The sequence below is a fragment of the Mercenaria mercenaria genome, chromosome 4 (genome assembly GCF_021730395.1).
Source record: "Mercenaria mercenaria strain notata chromosome 4, MADL_Memer_1, whole genome shotgun sequence".
Classification (NCBI taxonomy): Eukaryota; Metazoa; Mollusca; class Bivalvia; order Venerida; family Veneridae; genus Mercenaria; species Mercenaria mercenaria.
Genome location: NC_069364.1, coordinates 32,369,615 through 32,390,442, shown reverse-complemented (window position 1 = coordinate 32,390,442; position 20,828 = coordinate 32,369,615). Strand labels below are relative to the sequence as shown.

The following is a 20,828-nucleotide window of genomic DNA, read 5'->3' as shown; positions in this document are numbered from 1 at the left end:
TCAAAACTGGATCATGTGGGAAGAGGTGAGCGATTCAGGACCATCATGGTCCTCTTGTTTCTCTCAAGCTCACCATGAGCATTGCTCAGGTGAGCTAAAATAAACTTCTTAAACGAAAAATACTGCTAAGCAATGCAATTTTATACCTCATCAAAGAAATAAAATGCCTGCACATCTTTATAAAACAAGTAACTTTATTCATGCAACTCTTCTTAGTCTGCAGAAATACATTGGACCATAATTCAATGACAATGATGGAAGCACAAGCTGTCCAAATCTACAGTTCTTGTAAAACTGGAAAGAGTCTTTGAATATATCTGTAATTTCTTCTAAATCTTCCACAACAACATCTATATTTGTGTTTCTCCAGAGGTCATCGAGAGCATTCTGTATGACACCATCATTCTGGGCAGGACTTAGCGTACACGTTGAGTAGACCACAGATCCCCCTGGTCGGCAAGACTTGATACCAGACCTTTAAAAAACAATACATCTTATTTTTAGTTATATTTTAGAAAGAAAGGATAACACAAAGATGTTTATGTGGAATACATGTACAAATAATTTTTTAGTTTTCTATCATTGGCTTTAATATTGGTGATTTTATATTGCAACTCGAAGTAAACAGTGGAGGTGAACACCTGAAAATGCTGAATAATAGGTTTAAACATTGAAATCATTATATATTACAAGTTCACTGAATTACTTTTTAGCTCACCTGTCACAAAGTGACAAGGTGAGCTTTTGTGATCGTGCAGTGTCCGCCGTGCGTGCGTCCGTGCGTGCGTCCGTCCGTAAACTTTTGCTTGTGACCACTCTAAAGGTCACATTTTTCATGGGACCTTTATGAAAGTTGGTCAGAATGTTCATCTTGATGATATCTAGGTCAAGTTCGAAAGTGGGTCACATGCCTTCAAAAACTAGGTCAGTAGGTCTAAAAATAGAAAAACCTTGTGACCTCTCTAGAGGCCATATATTTCACAAGATCTTCATGAAAATTGGTCAGAATGTTCACCTTGATGATATCTAGGTCAAGTTTGAAACTGGGTCACGTGCCATCAAAAACTAGGTCAGTAGGTCTAAAAATAGAAAAACCTTGTGACCTCTCTAGAGGCCATATATTTCACAAGATCTTCATGAAAATTGGTCAGAACGTTCACCTTGATAATATCCAGGTCAACTTTGAAACTGGGTCACATGCCGTCAAAAACTAGGTCAGTAGGTCAAATAATAGAAAAACCTTGTGACCTCTCTAAAGGCCACATTTTTCGTGGGATCTTTATGAAAGTTGGTCAGAATGTTCATCTTGATGATATCTAGGTCAAGTTTGAAACTGGGTCACGTGCCATCAAAAACTAGGTCAGTAGGTCTAAAAATAGAAAAACCTTGTGACCTCTCTAGAGGCCATATATTTCACAAGATCTTCATGAAAATTGGTCAGAACGTTCACCTTGATGATATCTAGGTCAAGTTCGAAACTGGGTCACATGCCGTCAAAAACTAGGTCAGTGGGTCAAATAATAGAAAAACCTTGTGACCTCTCTAGAGGCCATATTTTTCATGGGATCTGTATGAAGGTTGGTCTGAATGTTCATCTTGATGATATCTAGGTCGTGTTCGAAACTGGGTCACGTGCGGTGAAAAACTAGGTCAGTAGGTCTAAAAATAGAAAAACTTTTTGACCTCTCTAGAGGCCATATATTTCATGAGATCTTCATGAAAATTGGTCAGAATGTTCACCTTGATGATATCAAGGTCAGTTTCGAAAGTGGGTCATGTGCCCTCAAAAACTAGGTCAGTAGGTCAAAAAATAGAAAAACCTTGTGACCTCTCTAGAGGCCATATTTTTCATGGGATCTGTATGAAAGTTGGTCTGAATGTTCATCTTGATGATATGTAGGTCAAGTTTGAAAGTGGGTCACGTGCCGTCAAAAACTAGGTCAGTAGGTCAAATAATAGAAAAACCTTGTGACCTCTCTAAAGGCCATATTTTTCATGGGATCTGTATGAAAGTTGGTCTGAATGTTCATCTTGATGATATCTAGGTCAAGTTTGAAACAGGGTCATGTGCGGTCAAAAACTAGGTCAGTAGGTCTAAAAATAGAAAAACCTTGTGACTAGGGCTGTCATCGATAGAAACAATATCGATGTATCAACGATTTTTTTTTGTCGATCGATTATCGATTCCCATTTTCAAAAATCGATATTTTACAGGGAGAAAAAACTACCCAAATAAACACTCAGACCCTAAAAAACAACTTAAGTTCACAAAGTTGTAAAATTGGATGAATGCAAAAAAGAAATGAAGGCAAAATAAAAATGAAAGATGTTATTAATTTTTATGTATTTCTTTTATTTCATAAATACAAATACAACACAATCAAACAGAAATATGGAAAGTAGGCAATAAAACTTAAAATAGCATTTACAGGAAGGTATATAGTATTATATGAACAAATAGGTCGTTAATCTAACTTAATAATCAATATATCGATGTATCGTCGATATTTGTCTTCTGATATATCGGTATCGTCGATACGCCTAAGACCCTATCAATGACAGCCCTACTTGTGACCTCTCTAGAGGCCATACTTTTGAATGGATCTCCATAAAAATTGGTCAGAATGTTCATCTTGATGATATCTAGGTCAAGTTTGAAAGTGGGTCACATGCCGTCAAAAAGTAGGTCAGTAGGTCAAATAATGAAAAAACGTTGTGACCTCTCTAGAGGCCATATTTTTGATGGGATCTGTATGAAAGTTGGTTTGAAAGTTTATCTTGATGATATATAGGTCAAGTTTGAAACTGGGTCAACTGCGATCAAAAACTTGGTCATTAGGTCTTGAAATAGAAAAACCTTGTGACCTCTCTAGAGGCCATACCCTTGAATGGATCTTCATGAAAATTGGTCAGAATGTTTACCTTGATGATATCTAGGTCAAGTTTGAAACTGGGTCACGTGCCTTAAAAAACTAGGTCAGTAGGTCAAATAATAAAAAAACCTTGTGACCTCTCTAGAGGCCATACTTTTCATGGGATCTGTATGAAAGTTGGTCTGAATGTTCATCTTGATGATATCTAGGTCAGGTTTGAAACTGGGTCAACTGCGGTCAAAAACTAGGTCAGTAGGTCTAAAATTAGAAAAATCTTTTGACCTCTCTAGAGGCCATATTTTTCAATGGATCTTCATGAAAATTGATCTGAATGTTCACCTTGATGATATCTAGGTCAGTTTCGAAATTGGGTCACGTGCGGTCAAAAACTAGGCCAGTAGGTATAAAAATAGAAAAACCTTGTGACCTCTCTAGAGGCCATATTTTTCATGAGATCTTCATGAAAATTAGTGAGAATGTTCACCTTGATACCTAGGTAAAGTTGAAAACAGGGTCACGTACCTTTGGAAACTAGGTCAATAGGTCAAATAATAGAAAAACCTTGTGATCTCTCTAGAGACCATATTTTTCAATGGATCTTCATGAAAATTGGTCAGAATTTTTATCTTGATAATATCTAGGTCAATTCAAAACTGGGTCACATGAGCTCAAAAACTAGGTCACTATGTCAAATAATAGAAAAAAACGACGTCATACTCAAAATTGGGTCATGTGGGAAGAGGTGAGCAATTCAGGACCATCATGGTCCTCTTGTTGATACTAGTTGTGAGTGAAAACATTTTTTTCTACATTTAGTAATGATGACCATAACCCAAGTTACCCAAAAATGCAACTGCAAACACGAATATTTAAAAGTTTGGCCTACTTACCTCTTTCCTAACTTAAGTTATTGTGAGAAAGTCATTTTTTTCTGATTTCAGGAACAATGATCTTGACCTTAACTCAAGCAACCCAAAATACAACTAAACCATAGCCTTCATTCAAGCTTCCTAAATACCAAGTTTGGTCATAAGACTTTATTCTTCGCTTCAGTTATTGAGCAGAAAATATTTTTCTATTTTTAGCTCACCTGTCACAAAGTGACAAGGTGAGCTTTTGTGATCGCGCAGTGTCCGTCGTCCGTCCGTGCGTCCGTGCGTGCGTGCGTCCGTGCGTAAACTTTTGCTTGTGACCATTCTAGAGGTCACATTTTTCATGGGATCTTTATGAAAGTTGGTCAGAATGTTCAGCTTGATGATATCTAGGTCAAGTTTGAAACTGGATCACGTGCGGTCAAAAACTAGGTCAGTAGATCTAAAAATAGATAAACCTTGTGACCTCTCTAGAGGCCATATTTTTCATGAGATCTTCATGAAAATTGGTCAGAATGTTCACCTTGATGATATCTAGGTCAAGTTTGAAACTGGGTCACGTGTGGTCAAAAACTAGGTCAGTAGGTTTAAAAATAGAAAAACCTTGTGACCTCTCTAGAGGCCATATTTCTTAATGGATCTTCAGGAAAATTGGTCAGAATGTTCATCTTGATGATATCTAGGTCAAGTTCGAAACTGGGTCAAGTGGGGTCAAAAACTAGGTCAGTAGATTTAAAAATAGAAAAACCTTGTGACCTCTCTAGAGGCCATATTTTTCATGAGATCTTCATGAAAATTGGTCAGAATGTTCACCTTGATGATATCTAGGTCAAATTTGAAACTGGGTCACGTGGGGTCAAAAACTAGGTCAGCAGGTCTAAAAATAGAAAAACCTTGTGACCTCTCTAGAGGTCATATTTTTCAATGGATCTTCATGAAAATTGGTCAGAATGTTCTCCTTGATGATATCTAGGTCAAATTTGAAACTGGGTCACGTGCAGTCAAAACTAGGTCAGTAGGTCTTAAAATAAAAAAAACTTTGTGACCTCTCTAGAGGCCATATTTTTCATGGGATCTTTATGAAAATTAGTCAGAATGTTCACCTTGATGATATCTAGGTCAAGTTTGAAACTGGGTCACGTGTGGTCAAAAACTAGGTCAGTAGGTCTAAAAATAGAAAAACCTTGTGACCTCTCTAGAGGCCATATTTTTCAAGAGATCTTCATGAAAATTGGTCAAAATGTTCATCTTGATGATATCTAGGTCAAGTTCGAAACTGGGTCAACTGCGATCAAAAACTAGGTCAGTAGGTCTAAAAATAGAAAAACCTTGTGATGTCTCTAGAGGCCATATCAATGGATCTTCATGAAAATTGGTGAGAATGTTCAGCATGATGATATCTAGGTCAGGTTTGTAACTGGGTCATGTGCGGTCAAAAACCTGGTCAGTAGGTCAAATAATGAAAAAACCTTGTGATCTCTCTATAGGCCATTTTTTTCATGGGATATGTATGAAAATTGGTCTAAATGTTCATCTTGATGATATCTAGGTCAAGTTTGAAACTGGGTCAACTGCAATCAAAAACTAGGTCAGTAGGTCTAAAAATAGAAAAACTTTGTGACCTCTCTAGAGGCCATACTTTTGAATGGATCTTCATGAAAATTGGTCAGAATGTTTACCTTGATGATATCTAGATCAAGTTTGCAACTGGGTCACGTGCCATCAAAAACTAGGTCAGTAAGTCAAATAATAAAAAAACCTTGTGACCTCTCTGGAGGCCATATTTTTCATGAGATCTTCATGAAATTTAGTGAGAATATTCACCTTTATGATATCTAGGTCACATATCTTCAAAACCTAGATCAATAGGTCAAATAAAAGAAAAACCTTCTGACCTCTCTAGAGGCCATATTTTTCAATGGATCTTCAAGAAAATTGGTCAGAATTTTTATCTTGATGATATCTAGGTCAAGTTCAAAACTGCGTCACATGAGCTCAAAAACTAGGTCACTATGTCAAATAATAGAAAAAACAACATCGTACTCAAAACTGGGTCATGTGGGAACAGGTGAGCGATTCAGGACCATCATGGTCCTCTTGTTAGTAAGTGCCACCTAAACTTTGATCCCAGTGACCACTTAGCATACCTCAGCCTCCAAGAAAGCTACATATGTGCTAAGCTTGTTAAAATATCCCACAGCAAAAATAGACTTATGCCATTTGCAAAGAAATGCCTTATACAGTAAACACTATGTAAGTAGTAAGAGCCACAATTCTTGTGTTCCTTGAGTATTTTCACTGAAACTTGCTGGGCACATTTCACTATAGGCTGTAAGCAGTTCACAATATTTCCAAGTTTTTTTTAAAATATTCCTTACCATTCTAAATATGGAAATGACAGAGCCAAAATAAAACAACAAGAGGGCCATAATGGCCCTATATCGCTCACCTGTTATCATTGCACTTAAGGACAAGAAGCTATTTATAGTAACATAAAAAGGAAGTAATTAAAAAAAATTATTGTAAGTGAACAAAAGAAGGATCTGCCAAATAAAAACAAGAGCACTGCAATGCAACGCAAATGCAGAGCAATATATACACAAAACAAAGTCATATGACCTTTGACCCCTAAGTGTGACCTTGACCTTGAAGTAAGCCATCCTAAACATGTGCTCTGCACGTCGTTTCAATGAGGTGAATATTTGTGTCAAGTTTCTTTGAAATCCTTCAAGGGGTTCAAGAGTTACAAAGCGGAAGGGAAATCATTACGGGATCTGGCCGGTTCAAGAAAGGAACCAACTGACCTTATGGTGACACAAATCTGATTAAATTTAAATCATAAATGAAGCTGCTATTGTGCAGACAAGGTCAAAATAGCTAATTCTGGCCCTATCAGGGGCCATAACTCTAGAACCCATAATGGAATCTGGTCAGTTCAAAATAGCTAATTTTGGCCCTTTTAGGGGCCATAACTCTGGAACCCATAAGGGGATCTGGCCGGTTCAAGAAAGGAACAGAGATCTTATAGTGACATAAGTTTTGTGCAAGTTTGATTAAATTCAAATCATAAATGAAGCTGCTATGGATGGATCCATAAACTGATCAATAAACTCCGCCCCTTAGTTACTGTTGCTGTTTCCCACAAGCTTCTTTCAAAATGGCGGATTAATGTACATTAGTGAATGCCTCGCTAGAAAGTATTTCAGATGATATCTGTGTGAAATACTTACCAAAATGTGAACCAAAATGCACAAAGATAGCTGTCAAAGAGGCTTAGTTGTTTTACTAAAGATTATGTACATGACATTAAGCTTAACTCAGAAGAAACCACGGTAAAAGTTAGCGCCAAAATGCTGGCGTTACCAAAGAAAAAACACTTCCCGTCTCTGCTAGATATTCCTGACAGGAAAAATATTTAGTCCTTATGCAAATACAATGTACATGGTATAATTATAATCTTAATTATCTTTTAAGCAACATGTGGAAAGAAATTAAGTCTTATATAATTATATAAATTATTTGATCAAAATAGTACGTCCACTTCTGCCATATAGAGACTGTATTTCCACGCTAGGCTTATATGATAAAAATATCAAACACCATGAGCAGTCACATATGGTGTAAGTGATTTCTTACATCAAGATAACATTTTCAACAGATAAAGAAATCTATTAATTGGTTCAATAGCTTTATATTAACGTTGCGTAATACTCCACTGTTCTTATTTTACAAGTATGTTTTGTGATTGGGCTGCTGTCGCAGCTGATTGTGGAATTGTCGATCACCACTGTGATATCAATTAAGTTAATTATTCCTATTATATTATAATATACATATGTAAAATACCACGCAGTTGTCTTAAAAATAAACATATGTCCATGCTTGGTGTATATTTCAGAACTAATTTTTGCGTGAAAACTTACAAAATTTTGAACATTTGGTAGTCATATTAATTTTATTTTCAGTGCGGTAGGACATTGCTCGCATATCATAGGGCTGATTAAATCTCCTCCACAATTAAATTAAACAATTTCCAGACCAGCAAAGTTAAACAAGTCTATCACAGCAATGGCACAAACCAAAAGGGACAAAGATCTTGCCGAAACCTATTAACCATGTTTTTGTTAGACCGGTGGAAACAAGGAAATTAAAACATGTGATCTGTTTACTTGACAGTTCATAAAATTAAGTATGTCTTCATGCTGCAAGCAAAACAAAAAATAAAAATGAAACAAGAGGACCATGGTGGTCCTGAATCACTCACCTCTTCCCACATGACCCAGTTTTGAGTATGACGTCGTTTTTTCTATTATTTGACATAGTGACCTAGATATTATCAAGATAAAAATTCTGACCAATTTTCATGAAGATCCATTGAAAAATAATGTCTCTAGAGAGGTCACAAGGTTTTTCTATTATTTGACCTATTGACCTAGTTTTCGAAGGTACGTGGCCCTGTTTTGAACTTTACCTAGATATCATCAAGGTGAACATTCTCACTAATTTTCATGAAGATCTCATGAAAAATATGGCCTCTAGAGAGGTAACAAGGTTTTTTTATTATTTGACCTACTGACCTAGATTTTTACGGCACGTGACCCAGTTTCAAACTTGACCTAGATATCATCAAGGTGAACATTCTGACAAATGTTTATGGAGATCCATTCACAAGTATGGCCTTTAGAGAGGTCACAAGGTTTTTCTATTTTTAGACCTACTGACCTACTGACCTAGTTTTTGACCGCACATGACCTTGTTTCGAACTTGACCTAGATATCATCAAGATGAACATTCAGACCAATTTTCATACAGATCCCATGAAAAATATGGCCTTTAGAGAGGTCACAAGGTTTTTCTATTATTTGACCTACTGACCTAGTTTTTGATTCAGGACCATCATGGTCCTCTTGTTCTATTATTTGATCTACTGACCTAGTTTTTGAGGGCACGTGACCCAGTTTCGAACTTGACCTAGATATCATCAAGGTGAACGTTCTGACCAATTTTCATGAAGATCTTGTGAAATATATGGCCTCTAGAGAGGTCACAAGGTTTTTCTATTTTTAGACCTACTGACCTAGTTTTTGACGGCACGTGACCCAGTTTCGAGCTTGACCTAGATATCATCAAGGTGAACATTCTGACCAATTTTCATGAAGATCTTGTGAAATATATGGCCTCTAGAGAGGTCACAAGGTTTTTCTATTTTTAGACCTACTGACCTAGTTTTTGAAGGCACGTGACCCAGTTCGAACTTGACCTAGATATCATCAAGATGAACATTCTGACCAACTTTCATAAAGATCCCGTGCAAAATGTGACCTCTTAAGTGGTCACAAGCAGAAGTTTACGGACGCACGGAAGACGGACACCGCGCGATCACAAAAGCTCACCTTGTCACTTTGTGACAGGTGAGCTAAAAAGAGAGAACAAACAGATAAAATGAACCCATTTGCATTTATTGTATCACAGTCTAACAAAAACATGATAAGAAGGTTAGCTGTTACTTTTATATGAAATAAGATATACATTTATGACTTATATATTTAATGTCTTGAATTTAATAGTTCTGCAATCGGCCTAAATTAAAATAAAGTGAGCAAATTCATCAATTAAAATTCCGATCACAGACAAATGAGTACGGAGAGAGACGCCGATTCATGATGTATTACGTATGCTATCATATTATACCATGCACATTAGTGACACACACGGCAGTTTCAATATAAAGTTTATTAGAATTACATTTGAGCAGATTGCTTACTGATCCATTTAATGTTCAACGTTTACATTTTTCTAAATCAGCCTTTGGTTTACTGAAAAAATAAACCTTCCCCCTTCTAGCCTTTCCGGGAACCGCTCGTCAGCATTACATATTCCTAACGCACACCTCAACACCACTTCCTTCGAAAAAAAAATGTATCAAACTTAAAAGAATAAGTCAGTAACGGTTTCTAAGTGAAAGCTTGTGGGAAGCAATGGCTGGTTAGCAACAAGGTAAGTGCACTGAATAATCCGCGTTATCTTATTGGTCAATATCATAGATAACAATTAGTTTGACTGACAGCACAGATCCTTCCATTGTGCAGACAAAGTCAAAATAGCTAATTCTGGCCCTTTCAGGGGCCATAACTCTGGAACCCGTAAAGGAATCTGGCCAGTTCAAGAAACGAAACAAGATCTTATGGTGATACAAGTTGTGTGTAAGTTTGGTAAAAATCAAATCATAAATAAAGCTGCTATTGTGCAGACAAGGTCAAAATAGCTAATTTTGGCCCTTTCAGGGGCCATAACTCTGGAACCCATAATGGGATCTGGCCAGTTCAAGAAAGGAACCAAGATCTTATGGTGAATTTACAAGTTGTGTGCTAGTTTGGTTAAAATAAAATCATAAATGAAACCACTATCGTGCAGACAAGAAACTGTTGACGCACACACACAAATTCTGGTCTGGACGCAGAGGACGCCGACGCTGACGCCGGGTCGAGTAGGACAGCTCTCCATACTTCGTATAGTCGAGTTAAAAACTGGTTTCACTTATCTGAATGAAATTACAGTGATAAATATTGACCAAGAGACTTGAGGAAGTAATGAAGACTTACAGGAGCAGATCTTTCTGGAGTGTTGGCATCTCAATTCGCTCACTGATACGACTAGGACTGAATAAATTGTTAACATCCTCTAACAGATAATGTCTGTCTGTATTACAGGGAACATCTACTAATACCTAAAATGTAAAGGAACAGGTTTATCTGTAGTACATGAAATATCTACTGATACCTGTGACATAAACTAAAGAACATGCTTTGATGTTTATCTGTATAATGCGATATAAAGTTAAGTCACCGTAACATGTCTGTCTATATTACAGGGAACATCTAGTTATACCAGCACTATAAAGAAGCATGTCTATTTATGTTGCAGGAAATATCTACTAACAACTGCAATATAAAATGACATGTATGTCATTGTTACAGGGAATATCTAGTAATATCTGCAATATTAAGTATCTGCATGTGTCTACCTCTTACATGTACATGGAATTTCTAATTCCTGCAACAGGTACATTTGTATTTCATTTCAGGTTACATCTACAACCTTCTGAACATAAAGGGTCTCTACACTCTGTGATACTACATCTATCTCTGTGTAACTTTCAAGTACACCCTGTAATTCCAAGTATAACAAGCAAATTCAATGAATTGGTATCCCCCGCCGAAAGGGTTTATGGTGAAGAATGGCAAAAAATATACCCGGCAAAAAGTTAAGGATGTTACTAAGAAGCAAATAATTTCATTAGTCAAAATCATTTTAACAGAAAATGAATGCTTTTTTTTTGGGGGGGGGGGGGGGGGGGGGGGGGGGGGGGGGAAGCAGATGCGGGCATGACTGAGTGGAGATGGAGGTGGGGGAACGGTACAACTTTTGCAATAATAAAAAGGAATGATTTTTTTTTTTGTGGGGGGGGGATGACCAGGTGTCGGTACACAACTTCACATGTTTATAATATATGTTCATGGAAAAGAATGAAAGAAGTTTAATGAAATTCTACCAATTGGTTGGTTTGTTCTGTACAAATCTGTGGATTTTTTAACAATTAATGGGCAATTACTCTAAGGGAAACTGAATCCAAAAAAAAATTGACGGGCATCACCGCAATATGCTGGTTCATGTTTATTTCAAGTTTTATGAAATTCTATCTGATAGTTACTGAGAAATGGCTGCAGACGGACATTTTTGGGCATTTTTCATTTAATCAAGGGCAATAACTCTAAGGGAAGTTGACCAATCAAAAAAAAAAACTTGATTGGCATCATCGCAGAATGTTGGTTCATCTTTATTTCAAATTTCATGAAATTCTACCTGCTAGTTACTGAGAAATGGCTGCAGACGGACATTTTTGGGCACTTTTCAGTAAATAAAGGGCAATAACTCTAAGGGAAATTGACCAATCAAAAAAAAAACTTGATGGGCATCATCACAGTATGTTGGTTCATGTTTATTTCAAGTTTCATGAAATTCTACATGCTAGTTACTGAGAAAGGGCTGCGGACGGACGGACAACGCCATTTCATACCCCACTCCCCGATTTCATTGGCGGGGGATAAAAACTTGGTGACCTTGACCTTGGGTATAATGGGCCCAACCCTGCACATACTTTGTTTGTATGCTGGAGAATGTTTATGTGAAGTTACAGTAAGATATAAGCAATAGTAACATAGATGACAGAAAAACAAAGGTTGCTGAAAAACTTTAACCAAGAAAGGGCACGTCAACGCCGATGCTGGGGTTAGTAGAATAGCACCCCTATTCTCCAAATAGTGGAGCTAAAAATAGCAGTGAATTTTGGCTTAAAAGTATGAAATAGAAAAGAATGATTAGAAATTTATCAACAAGAGGGTCATGATGACCCTGGATCGCTCACCTGAGTAATATGAGCTACATGTTTCAAATGTCAAACTGATGCTAAAATATAAAGAAAGCCAGTAGGTCACATTCATGGTCAATGAAATTCAGTTTTACAATCTGTGTGTAAAACTGTGTATGTCATCCAAATTTAAAGGCTGTATCTTAAAAGACAAGAAAGTAGGTCAGTAGGTCAAGGTCACAGTCAAGTGACATCATATTACTTGGGATTATCAGATAATTATAATCAAACAGTCTTGGAATAGGATCAGATAATTATTTAAGTATTTTTTCCTAAATAACATATAATAACTAAATGACCACGGGTTGGGGCCTCTTTTAACCCCAGGGGTATAATTTGAACAATTGTGGTAGAGGACTACTAGGCAATGCATCACACCAAATATCAGAAGCCTAGGTCATGTGGTTTTAGACCAGAAGATTTTTAATGTTTTTTTCCTATATAAGTCTATATAATACTTGGGATACCCAGGTTAGGGCCTCTTTTCACCCCAGGGGTACATTTTGAACAATTTTGGTTGAGGACCATACACAATGCTACAAACCAAATATCAAAGGCTTAAGTCTTGTGGTTTCAGACAAGGAGATTTTTAACATTTTTTCCCAATATAACTCTATGTAAAACTTGGGACCCCCGGGCCACATTTGACCCTAGGGGAATAATTTGAAAAATCTTGGTAGAGGACCATTAGATGATGCTACACACCAGATATCAAAGCCCTAGGCCCTGTGGTTTTGGACAAGAAGATTTTTAAAGTTTTTCCTTTTGGTTACCATGGCAACCAGAGTTCTGCATGGAATTCAATTCTTTGAACAATTTTGAAAGGGGGCCATCCAAGGATCATTCCTGTGAAGTTTGGTGTAATTCTGCCCAGTGGTTTTCAAGAAGAAGATTTTTTAGAAAATGTTGACGGACACGACGGACGACGCACTACGGACATTGAGTGGTCACAAAAGCTCACCATGAGCCTTTGGCTCAGGTGAGCAAAAAATCATAAAATGAGAAAATGCTTCAATAAAAGATGACGATAAATGTCCTAACTTAATTTTTATACCTTATCAAAGTCAGGCTGGTCATATGCCAGGCCTGATTTTCTTGTCACAGTTACATGTTCCCGCTGTTCTTCTGGTATATAATACTGTAATATGTTCAGCAACCTCTGAATTCTTGATCCGGACAAGTCATTACATGTCAGGTTTCCTGAAATAATTATGGTAGTGAAAAATGAACTGAATATTGAACTCAAATTCCTACTACTAACTTTTGTATGAATGGGAAATATTTCAACAATTGTTCAGTAACAAACTAACCACCAAAATAATAATGGTGTTAATTATAAAATGATAAAACAAAGTAAACATTCAACAAGATTGTCATATTTCTTTCTACATCAACTTTCATGTAACAACCTCATATATATAACATGTATGTAGGTCAGATTAGTAAAACTTTGAATGTGTCTCATATTTTTAAACATGCCTAGAACAATCAGAGCATGGTAACTCCATTTTTTGTCAAGTTTTTTCCTTCATTACTATAGTTTATAATGATTTGAAACCGTAACTTTGTGTTGTTTATTGTCTTTTCAAATCTGATACAAGTACCTGCTAGTCCAGTCTGTAGGATGGTCAATGACTTTCCACCTGGGGCAGCACAAAGGTCAAGGACATTATCACCTTTTTCAAGGTCAAGAGCAATCACAGGAAGAATGGAAGCTGCATCCATCATAAAAAAACCTGAGAAGAAAATAAACTTAAACTATAGCATTGATGCCAAAAGGGTAACAATATTTGTTGGCACACTGCCTTAATAACTCAAACATTTCAGCCAAAAATTAAAGCTTCATACAGCCAAAGTTACAGCACCAACAAAACAAGACTTAAACATCTGACCCCTTAGTATGACCTTGACCTTTGAGATGCACACCAGTGCCCTGTGACAATACTCAGACTGGACAAGCTGTAAAATTACATTTGACCAGTGTGACCTTCACCTCCTTGACAGGGTTCTGGTGTTTGTATATGATACTCTGTCTCACTGACGCAAATATTTATGCCAAATAAAAAATGTCAAAGTTACAGTATGGGCAAGCTTTAAAATGACCTTGACCTTTAAGATAGGGGCCTTGGGTTTGTATGCAACAATCTGTCTCAATGAGGCAAACATTTATGCCAAATAAAAATAAGACTGATCTATGTATTTATCATAACTTATGATAAGTTAGAGCCTCGAGAATAACTTTTGACCCCACTTTTGACCTACCTTTCAGATAGGAACCTGAGGTTTGTGTGCAACATTCTGTCACACTGAGAGAAACATTTATGCTAAATATAAATCAGGTTGCTCCATGCAACTCAAAGTTAATGTCCAGACAAAACCAGACAGATGCACACACTTAACACCGCCGCATAACCTAACAAAGAAATCTGAGCACTTTTCCACAGAATTCTGTTAAAATATTACATTATTTCATTCATAATAGGATATAAATGTGGAAAAGTAGATTATGCAATACTAGCTACTGATACATCTACTGGTCATTTAACGAAATCAAGATCTGCTGAACGCTGGATTCAGGGGCTTGAAATAATGAAAGCATATATTTGAAATTTGTGTGGTCCCAATGTGGCTGAACAAAAGACAGCATCTTAACAAGTGGAAGCTGTCAACAAGGCAGTCTGAAAGACAGCTAAATCCCCCACCACTGTTATGGATAGTGAAAGGGTAAACTTTTGACCTTGAGCTGTGACCTTGACCTTTAACTGACATGGCTGACTCATGAATTCTGCACATCGTCTTGATGAGGTGATCATTTGACCCAAGTTTCATGAAAATCCTTCAAGGGGTTTAGGAGATACAGAGTGGACACAAGATGGAAGGCTCAAACCTTTGACCATAAGTTGTGACCTTGACCTTGTGCTGGTATGGCTGACTCATGAGTTCTGCAGATGGTCTTGATGAGTTAATCATTTGACCCAAGTTTTATAAAATTCCTTCGAGGGGTTTAGGAGATATAGAACGGACACGAAATGGAAGGCCTTGTGTTGTGACCTTGACCGTGAGCCGGCATGGCTGACTCATGAGTTCTGTACATCGTCTTGATGAGGTGATCATTTGACCCAGATTTCATATGAATCCTTCAAGGGGATTAGGAGATACAGAGCGGAAACAAAATGGAAGGCTCAAACCTTTGATACTGAGCTGTGACCTTGACCTTGAGCCAACATGGCTGACTCATGAGTTCTGCACATCGCCTTGATGAGGTGATCATTTGACCCAAGTTTGATTAGGAGATACTGAGCGGACACAAAATGGAAGGCTCAAAACTTTGACCCTAAGTTGTGACCTTGACCTTGAGCCGTCATAGCTGACTCATGGGTTCTGCACATCGTCTTGATGAGGTGATAATTTGACCCAAGCTTTATAAAATTTCTTCAAGGGGTTTAGGAAATATAGAGCGGACACAAAATGGAAGGCTAAAACATTTGATCTTGAGTTGTGACCTTGACCTTCAGCCGACAAGGCTGACTCATGAGTTCTGCACATCGTCTTGATGAGGTGATCATTTGACCCAAGTTTCATGAAAATACTTCAAGGGGTTTAGGAGATATGGAGCGGACACGAAAGTGTTACGGACAGACGGAAGGATAGGACGGACAGAAGGACGGATGGAGACCATTCCTATAACCCCCCTGGCCCCACCACTCGTGGCGGGGTGATTAAAAATCATTAATTTGCTATACAGCTGTAGACAAACTGAAAGCTTACAAAGATAACCCCTGGCCCCACCACTCGTGGCGGGGTGATTAAAAATCATTAATTAGCTATACAGCTGTAGACAAACTGAAAGCTTACAAAGATATCCATGGGGATTATCTACTTTAACATCTGGAAACTCTGTAACATCACCACTTGGATATCCAATCACCTTCAGATCAAAGGGTAGAACAATCTTCCTCGGCTTTACAATATCAACTTTAACATCCATTGGAGTAAAAACACTTCTCTTTGCTTCTTCAATTCTTAACATATGTGTTTCAGAGTACACCGTTTCTGCTGGTACAAAATTATACAAATTTGTTCTATCTAAATCTTTCCTATCATCATCATCATCATCATCAATATTCACCGTCTTACTTAATTCATTAAACTTTTCTTTAACTTCAGCAGGTTCTTTGTCAAGTATTTTGTCACTGTCATGAGGTGTATTTAATTCTACCACATTGTTATTAAGAAATTTACTAGTTCTATGATCCATCTCAAGTTCTGTTACAATTTCTTCATTTGCTTCACTAAAATCATTTTTCCAGTCATGGTTTTGAACATTTGCTTTTTCACGTTGACTAATCTCTGCCTTTTCTATGATATCATATGCTCCGTTAGATTTAAACTCATCCAAAAATTTGATATTTTCTGCAAAATTATTCATCACAGCACATGTTTTCTTGGACGTTAGCAGAGCAATTCTTATAGATGGCCATTTGTTTTTGTAAACGGGTCTATAATGTAAATCAAAATGCTCTAATGCTCTATCTGAATTGGTGACTTTTGTATTAACTCCCTGAAAAAAAAAAGTTGTTGTTACAAATGATACTGGCATACCTGTACACATATTTCAGCTGAAAATTTATTAGTTGATTTTCAAATGGATGTATATGTTAAAGATTAAATGGTTGCATATCAGTACATGTCAAACTCATAACAAATTAACCCTTTCACATTTAAAAGTGACAACAAATAAAGGGTTGTCTGTATAAATTACTACAATGTGCATTTTTCTTACTTGTAAAATAAACAAAAGACATTTATACTAATAGCATGTATAATTCGGTTTCGAGGTCGGCGATGTTTTTGTACTTTAAAAAATGAAACGGTCCATTATTTAGGTAGTGTTATTCAGTACAATAGTGGTTCTTACAATAAGGCAAGGTAAATCATGCTGATTTACCTAACTGGCAGACAAGTCTATAAATTGAACTCTCAAATGTCAAAATCAAACTATACAGGTGTTACCAATTTTTTTAAATTCTCCTTTACTATTGGTGGGATTTAAATGAAATTTCATAGGAATGATCACACAAAATGCAGTTGCGCACATTTTATGGGTTTGTGGTTAAATGAGTTTTCACTGAAGTATGGCCCTTTGATTATCATACATAAAGTCTATGTATTCTCAGCACTTCTTAAAAACCTCTATCTGGATTTCAATGAAACTTTATAGGAGTGATTGATATGAAGCTAGTTGTGCATACTGGCATGTCCACTGGGATTATTTTTTCAGAGCCATCGCCCAAATTTCCTTTTTTAATAAATTATGGAAGACCAAGGGCGTAGTCTCTGATGACTGTCAACAATGGTATCATGTAGTTGCATGCATATTTCCACGATTATGAAGCTCTTGGTGTAAACAGTAACACTGTGGCAATGTGACAACCACGTTATGCTAAATTTTTCATCCAGTTTATTTAAATCGTTTAGTGCGGAAACAAGTTACTCATTTAGTCTTCTGAATTTATCAGTCTCAACAACCTCCAGCAGTCCAGAACCGACAGTTTTGTGCTTATCACCTTTACCAACTAGAAACAAGAGTGCCAAACTGTCACAAAATATGCCCTTTGCAGCAAAGTACTTTTGACTTTTCAAATTCTGTAATCATTGAGCAGACCAGTTGTCAATTTTCTGAATTTCGACTAATTCAAGGGCTGTAACGATAGAGCGCCCTAAGACTATCCTGCTGGTTATCAAACTTGGCTAAGATAATATGCCAATAAACATTCCAAGTTTGTGCAACACTGGAAAAGAAGTGCTTCAGTTAATAATCAGACACTGTTAACTTTCGCATTTTTTGTAATTCAGGGGCCATAACTCATGACTGACTCACTAGGACTATCCAGTTGGTAATTATGTCTCCCCCAGGAGACATATTGTTTTTGCCCTGTCCGTCCGTCCGTACGTCACACTTCATTTCCGAGCAATAACTGGAGAACCATTTGACCTAGAACCTTTAAACTTCATAGGGTTGTAGGGCTGCTGTAGTAGACGACCCCTATTGATTTTGGGGTCACTTCATCAAAGGTCAAGGTCACAGGGGCCTGAACATTGAAAACCATTTCCGATCAATTACTAGAGAACCACTTGACCCAGAATGTTGAAACTTCATAGGATGATTGGCCATGAAGAGTAGATGACCCCTATTGATTTTGGGGTCACTCCGTCAAAGGTCAAGGTCACAGGGGCCTGAACATTGAAAACCATTTCCGATCAATAACTAGAGAACCACTTGACCCAGAATGTTGAAACTTCATAGGATGATTGGTCATGAAGAGTAGATGACCCCTATTGATTTTGGGGTCACTCCGTCAAAGGTCAAGGTCACAGGGGCCTGAACATTGAAAACCATTTCCGATCAATTACTAGAGAACCACTTGACCCAGAATGTTGAAACTTCATAGGATGATTGATAATGAAGAGTAGATGACCCCTATTGATTTTGGGGTCACTCCATCAAAGGTCAAGGTCACAGGGGCCTGAACATGGAAAATCATTTCCGATCAATAACTAGAGAACCACTTAACCCAGAATGTTGAAACTTCATAGGATGATTGTACATGCAGAGTAGATGACCCCTATTGATTTTGGGGTCACTCCATTAAAGGTCAAGGTCACAGGGGCCTGAACATTGAAAACCATTTCCGGTCAGTAACTTGAGAACCACTTGACCCAGAATGTTGAAACTTAATAGGATGATTGCTCATGCAGAGTAGATGACCCCTAACAATTTTGGGGTCACTCTGTGAAAGGTCAAGGTCACAGGGGCCTGAACATTGAAAACCATTTCCGGTCAGTAACTTGAGAACCACTTGACCCAGAATGATGAAACTTCATAGGATGATTGGTCATGCAGAGTAGATGACCCCTACCGATTTAAGGGTGACTCTGTTAAAGGTCAAAGCCACAGGGGCCTGAACATGGAAAACCATTTCCAATCAATAACTTGAGAACCTCTTGACCCAGAATGTTGAAACTTCATAGGATGATTGTTCATGCAGAGTAAATGACCCCTAATGTTTTTTGGGGTCACTCCGTTAAAGGTCAAGGTCACAGAGGTCTGAACATTGATAACCAGTTCATATCAATAACTTGAGAACCACTTGACCCAGAATGTTGAAACTTCATAGGATGATTGAACATGCAGAGTAGATGACCCCTATTGATTTTGGGGTCAGTCTATTAAAGGTCAAGGTCACAGTGGCCTGTTCATGTAAAATCATTTTTTTGGAAATAACTTGAGAACCACTTGACCTACAATGTTGAAACTTAATAGGATGATTGGACATGCAGAGTAGATGACCCCTACTTATTTTGAGGTCACTTGATCAAAGGTCAAGGTCACAGGAGCCTGAACAGTGACTTGAGAACCACTAGGCCAAGAGTGTTGAAATTTAGCGGGATGACTGGACATGCCAAGTAGATGATCCCTATTGCAGCCAACCATCAGTGTCTTTTTGACTTTCGCTCCTGACCCCTATTAACTTCTTGCCTATAGGACTTTGCATTGGGGGAGACATGCGCTTTTTTACAAAAGCATTTTCTAGTTGTATTTGTCAGAGATATTATGCCTATTAACATTTTGACTAAGTTTAGCCCTGCTAAATTTCTATAATGAACTTGTCCATCTTTCAATTTGGACAGTACCATTAACTGTTCAAATGGGTGCTAACCAAAAAGAATGGCAAACAGTGCAGATCATGATCAGACTGCATGGATGTGCAGGCTGATCATGATCTACACTGGTCGCAAAGGCAGGCCCAATCATGTCCAGCATGATAAGGGTTAACTAGTGAACACTGAATAAAAGCTACTCAAGACTTGAGTCAAGTAAGAGAGCAGAAACTATCAATTTTTGCAATTTGGAGTAACTCAAGGGCCATAACTCTACAGATACAGATCCAAACTAGCTGATTTTCAAACCTGACTTAGGTTTTATAAAGATACACACTCTGTTTAAGTTATGTTTAGTTCTGAGAAAAATTGCTCTAATTATCGAGCGAACACTGTAAATTTTGACAATTTTGATCAATTCAAGGGCCATAACTCTGTCGATACAGGTTAGAACTGGCTGGTCATCAATTAGAAACAATCAACAAAGACTGCAGTGTCTCTTTTATTTTATTGACATGGCTGCCATGTCCCTAACTGTAACAAATTATTTGCACGGCTGCCATGTAAATGGTCACTTTAAAGTTTAATAGCTATTTAGTATATCTAATATATAATGCTAACCAGCTACATCTATATCGGTTCCATGTTATAGAAATGACCTACATCACTAACAATGAGGTCTCAAAATAATCTAATTACTTATATCAAATAAAGAAAGCACGGATTTAGTAACTGATACATGATAAAAATGTAAGCACGAATAATATTGAGTACGAAATATTCTATATAATAAATCATGACTTATATAGGACATTCTTCCATACCTGGTCCTTTTTCACCTTAAAACCACGGTAGAAATATCTTCCGATTTTATTTGAGTTATTAAATCGCCTTGAAAACATTGTCAAATTACATAAAAGTAAGACGTTGATGTCTAGCGAAAGTAAGTACTCTTAAATGTATGTTCAACTCAAAGAAATTTAAATACCAAAA

General features: G+C 37.2%; 1 protein-coding gene across 1 annotated transcript; it reads right to left on the bottom strand.

Moving 5' to 3' along the window:
- Positions 1-174: 174 nt before the first annotated feature.
- On the bottom strand, positions 175-20,799 carry LOC123551402 (5-methylcytosine rRNA methyltransferase NSUN4-like). Its single transcript, XM_053540893.1, has 6 exons — positions 20,660-20,799; positions 16,029-16,734; positions 13,778-13,909; positions 13,228-13,373; positions 10,348-10,472; positions 175-475 (listed from the first exon to the last, which is right to left on the bottom strand). Exons 1-6 carry the CDS (start codon positions 20,735-20,737, stop codon positions 199-201), a joined length of 1,464 nt encoding a protein of 487 aa, XP_053396868.1. The 5' UTR covers positions 20,738-20,799; the 3' UTR covers positions 175-198.
- Between the last annotated feature and the right edge of the window lie 29 nt (positions 20,800-20,828).